General features: G+C 36.2%; 1 protein-coding gene across 3 annotated transcripts in view; it reads left to right on the top strand.

Moving 5' to 3' along the window:
• Positions 1–3,604, top strand: part of LOC306670535 (uncharacterized protein) — a 217,077-nt gene extending 213,473 nt beyond the window's left edge. For all 3 annotated transcript variants that reach the window (XR_013766433.1, XR_013766434.1, XM_079155211.1), the window contains one exon: positions 3,453–3,604. Coding sequence is in view for 1 of the 3 variants with exons in the window: in XM_079155211.1 (XP_079011337.1) it covers positions 3,453–3,509 (57 nt within the window). In the remaining 2 variants the exon portion in view is untranslated. The remainder of the gene's footprint in view (positions 1–3,452) is intronic.
• Positions 3,605–5,655: the final 2,051 nt, after the last annotated feature.

The following is a 5,655-nucleotide window of genomic DNA, read 5'->3' on the forward strand; positions in this document are numbered from 1 at the left end:
GCCAAGGTGGAAAGTGACCCCTTGCATTTAACCTTTTGTTCCCCAGGTATATGTCACAAGACCTGCTTTTCCAAAGAGAGGAGGGAACAGAGTGGAAAGCACTGGGAGGCTGTGGCTCACCAATCCACTCCCCACAGAGACTCCGAAACTCCCTGGGTCCAAGTCTCCATTTGTGGGCCCCCCAAGGAGTGGCGATATTGCATCCTTATGGGAGGTGAGTAAATCCAGAGTATAAAGCAGCAATTTAAGATGACTGAGCATAATGACACATACCGAAAACCCTGAGGCAGGAGGATCATGAATTTGAGACCAGGCCTGGCAGTTTAGTAAAACCCTGCTAAATGAAAAGGCATGAGGAGGTAGTTCAGTGGCATAATGTGCCTGGATTCAAACTCTAGTAATGCCTAAAATCAAAAATCGAGAAAAATAAAAAGATAAAAGTCGGTCTTGGAGTCACATGCATTTATTTCCAACTACTCTGTAGGCTAGAGCACAAGGATCACTTGAGTCCTTGAGTTTGAAGCAAACCTTCATTAAATGGTGTTGTGTGTGTGTGTGTATATATATATATATATATATATATATATATATAACAACAAAAAGAACAAGAATGAAGCCAGGAAGCATGGCTCACACCTTTAATCCCAGAGACTCAATAGACTGAGTCAGGAGGATCACAAATTTGAGGCAGGCATTGGGATCTTAGCAAGACTCTTCTCTCCACTTTTGTAAAAAAATTGGGGGCACTGGTGATGCAGCTCAGTGTTAAAGAACAATTCCCACTACAGGGCATCAGGGAGGAGACAAATCAATGTGACTACATAATATTAAAATTGGGGGGCTTGAGATGTAACTTATTGTAGTGGTTAGCATGCGCTTAGCATGCTGGAGGCCCTGGGTTCAATCCCCAGCACCAAAAAATGAATAAAAACAAAAATATTAAAAAATAAACTTTATGTATATATACCAAGCAACAAGTGAAAATGTTAGAATGTATACCTTTTGACCCAGAAATGCAACTTTTAGCAAGTGTGTCCTAGGGAAACAATAGAATAGCACAGAATAAGGGCTTTGTCCCATTATTTAGATAGCAAAAGGGAGCTAAAAATCTACTTAAAGTTGATTAGTAGGAAATGCCTTCTATATACATATACGGGTTTGCAATTAAAAAAAAAATTCTGATCAAATATTGCAATCTGTCAAACATATAAATTCATAAAAATAAGCATTATAACTAAAATGATTTATAACTCATAATTAGAATATCTTTGGGTAAGAACTGGAATATAATGGATTTTTAAAATGTGTAAATCATCATGAGAATGAAGTCCATGTGTTACAGTTCATTGAGCCATCTCAGGAAAGTCTTGTGAGAGTTACACTCTCCTTCCCTACACTGGTTCTTCTGCTTTCTCTTTCTTCCATTGTACTTGAAAGATGCAAGTTCAGGTCTCCTGTTTATCTTGGTGTTGATATTGCCATTTATATCACCAGGATGGCTGTTATTTTTATTTAATATGTTCTTCTGTATCTGAAGTCATATATCAAGTTTTATAAAATAATATAATTCAGTTAAAATCTTACGTGGTTTGAATCAAGTGTATTTAATATGTTTCCATCATCAGAGAAATAAAGGCTTTGTTCAAGGAAGAAGCCCACTTCTTTGCAAGTAATATTGATCTTCACCTTGTATACTTTAATCTGGTATACCCTTAGGAAAAGGAAAAACATTTACCTAGAACTTTTGAGTCAACTAGAAAGGAAGTTGCATTTTAGAAACAAATCACATGTCAAACATCATGCTTTTCCTTGTTGCCTTGTTTGGTTGCTTATTATTCCCCTGTTCCTTGGTAGGCAATTCCCTGGAGAAAGTACCTGCAACAGTAAATGTTTTAATTTACTACAGATAGATAGGTATATTTTTCATTACATCTTAACAACTGTATTGAAGTATAATTTTCATACAATAAATCTCACCCATTTTATTGACCAATTCAGGATTTTTTAAATGGAGTTTGAGTACTTACTAACATTGGAGAGTTATTCACTGTGTCTTATATTAATTACTTTTTATTTTACTGTTACTGTCATTTTATGAAAGAAGTAATTCTACTTAAATTGTAATCAGTTTAAGAAATTTCACTTGCTCTTATATATTATTTTTCTTTTTGTCATATGAAAGTTTTCTTCCTTGAATTGTTAACATTTTGTCTCTTTCATATTCAGAAAACGATGGCTTCCCTTGTGAATCCTCAGGTGTAGGTCAATTTATTTCTTTTAAATCTTCTTCTAATTCAGGTTACCCAATACAAATCCGTTTGTATTTTTCTTTCTAAAATGAATTCTGCCATTACAGGTAAATAACTATGTAATATATTTGCAATTATTACTCAAGAATACTTATCATATACTATTACTTCATATACTTACTTTTCCATATTTCATAAATTCAACTTATGTCTTTAAATGATGATATTGGAACCAGTGAGTTTTAATCATTTAAAAATTAGCTATTGAAAAAATAATTTCTTAAAGTATATTTAAAAAAAATAGATGATCCATCACTTTGTATCCTTTTAATCTTCCTTGCTCATGTGATGAACACAGCTGAACACCAAGGGACCAGAAACATCAGCAGTAGTGAGAGAGGAGGATGATGGGGTGAAGAGGCTGCACCTCCTGTCACTGGCCCACAAACAGATCATACAGAATCACTGAGTGATTGACCCATGACCTGGTGTGTGTATCTGTGCATGTGTGTTGCTAAAAACAGAAGGTGGCATTTGACTTTCAGTGATGATTTCAAAATGTCCTCAAGTTTAAGATATTTTTGTATGAGAATATTAAAATTACATTAAGATGTTTACCTAGAGAGTACTCATCACACATTTTGGAAAATTAAAAATCTAAAGGCTTCTTAAAAGTTAGAATACTTAACTCACTGGGTTTTTTCTTTCTATATTTTGCCCTGTTTTGCAGAGAAATCATCACTTTCTCTGTTCTTTCTGTTTCATATTGTGCATAACTCATATCTAAATCTTGGATCTTTTCTCTTTCCCAGATTATATATTTATTTTAGTTTTTTACATTTTTCTCAAAGCCTTAATATCATTTAATAGACAGGTGAGAGTGAACGTCCTCACCAGCTAAGGGAGGAGCCAGGGAGAGAGAACTCTTGAGGAGACTTGCTGTGGACCTTGATGTGGTGGACCCAGTGCAGAGCTCCGGTAGTGCTCCCAGGACTGCCAGTGGACCCTGATCTCAGGACAGAGGACTGTGATTTTTTATTCCTTGCAACTGATCTTTATATATGTATAAAATCTTTTCTGGAAATCAGTAATGGTTATTTCAACAACAAGGTTTCTAGTCTTTTGCACATTATCTTTCTGCCTTTTGACTACTTTGCCTTTACTACTCTTACTAATCTTTTATTTTTCTTTTTTCAATTTTAGAGTGATGGAACTTCAAAGAGCAATGAAAATCCAAAAGGACACTTCCTTCATCTCTAGACCTGAGTTTGTGAGAGAAGAAATGTTCCCCTGAAAGCACAGCTGGTGAAAGTAAGGAGCATGTTCAGAGCCACTTGGGCATTAGATTGGAAATACTGGGGGCGACTGGGAGTCCTGGGCTGCCTGTGACCATTAACATAAATGAAAGCAAAGAGCAAAGTGAGTCAGATGTCAAGGTGGGGAGGAGATTGGGGACAGGAGTGGGGGACTGTTGATGGTGAGAGTGGTAATACTGAACTTGAGTATTTTGTGAGCTTCCCATCTTGTACCTTCTGATGGAAGTACAGAGACTTTCAACAGTGTTGAATCTTAATGGGGATTGGCTTATTTCACTTAGCATATTCTCCAGCTCCATCCATTAACTGCGAAAGCCATCATTTCATTCTCCTTTATGCTGAGTAATATTACATTGTGTATATATATCATTTTTTTTATGCATTCATGTGGAGAACACCAAGGTTAATTCCATAGTGTAGCTATTGTGAGTGGAGCTGCTATCACTGTACTTTGCTGATTTTAAGTTCTTTGGGTACAGACCAAGGAGTGGGATGACTGAGTCAAATGGTGTTTCCATTCCAAGTTTTTAGGAATCTTCCTACTGCTTTTCATAGTGGTTGCACCATTTTGCTGTGCCACCAGCCGTATGAATGTCCTTTTTCCACATCCACACCAACATTTACTGTTGTTTAAATTCTTAAAAACTGCCAGTATGACTGGAATGAGATGAATTCTTAGAGTAGTTTTGATTTGCATTTCTCCAATTGCTAGAGAAGTTGGACATCTTTTCATATATTTGTTGATGCATTATATTTCTTCTTCTGTGAAATATCTGTTCAGTTTCTAAGCCCATTTATTGATTGGTCTATTTATTTTTTTGGTGTTAAGATTTTTGAGTTCTTTATATATCCTGGAGATTAATGCTCTATCTATGGTGCAGATGGCAAAGATTTCCTTACTTTCCGTAGGCTCTCTTTTCACATTATTGATTGGTTCCTTTGCTGAGAGGAAGCTTTTTCGTTTGAATCCAACTCATTTATTGATTCTTGATTTTACTTCTTGTGCTTTAGAAGTCTTCTTAAGCCATCCAATCCTAAACCAATATTGTGAAGATTTGGGACTACTTCTTCTGTTATTAGAAGAAGGGACTCTGTTCTAGTGCTTATATCTTTCATCCACATTGCATTGAGATTTGTGCATGGTAACAGAATGGGGTTTATTTTCATTTTGAGACATGAGAAATTTTCCCAGCTTGATTTGTTGAATAGGCTGTTTTCTCCAGTGAATATTTTTAGTACGTTTGTCCAATAGGAGATAATAGGTCTCTGTGTCTTGTATTTTGCACCATTGTTTTTCATGTTTGTTTTGGTGCCAACACTTGGCTGTTTTTGTTACTACACCTCTGTAGTATAATTTAAACTCTGGTATTGTGATGCCTCCTGCTTCACTTTTCTTGCTATGTATTGCTTTGTCTATTCTGGATTCCTTATTGTTCCAGTGAAATTCACAATAGTATTAGATCTCAAAGATTCTCATATTGAAATGCAAATCAAAACTAACCTAAAATTCCATCTCCCCCCAATTAGAATGGCTATTGTCAAGAATCCAACTAACAATAGGTATTGGCCAGGATGTGGGGGAAAGGGTATATGTATACATTGCTGGTGGGATTGCAAATTAGTGCAGCCACTCTGGAAAGCAACGTGGAGATTCCTTAGAAAACTTGGAATGGAAGCACTATTTGACCCAGGTATCCCACTCCTTGGCCTAAACCCAAAGAAATTAAAATCAGCATACTGCAGTGATGCAACCACATCAATGTTCATATCAGTTCAATTCACAATAGCTAGATTGGGGAACTAACCTAGATGCCCTTCAATTGATGAATGAACAAAGAAGCTATGGTATATACACACCAATGGAATATTATTCAGACATAAAGAAGAATAAATTTATGACATTTGCAGGTAAATGGACAGTGTTGGAGAATATCATGCTAAGCGAGATAAGCCAATCCCAAAAAACCAAAGGTGGAATGATCTCTCTGAGAAGCGGATGATGATACATAATGGGGAGTGTGAGGGAGACAAGAAGGGAGAAAGGATGGATTGTATAGAGGAAAAAGAAGGATAAGAGGGAATGGGGGAAG

The sequence above is a fragment of the Sciurus vulgaris genome, assembly GCF_902686455.1.
Source record: "Sciurus vulgaris genome assembly, chromosome: 10".
Classification (NCBI taxonomy): domain Eukaryota; kingdom Metazoa; phylum Chordata; class Mammalia; order Rodentia; family Sciuridae; genus Sciurus; species Sciurus vulgaris.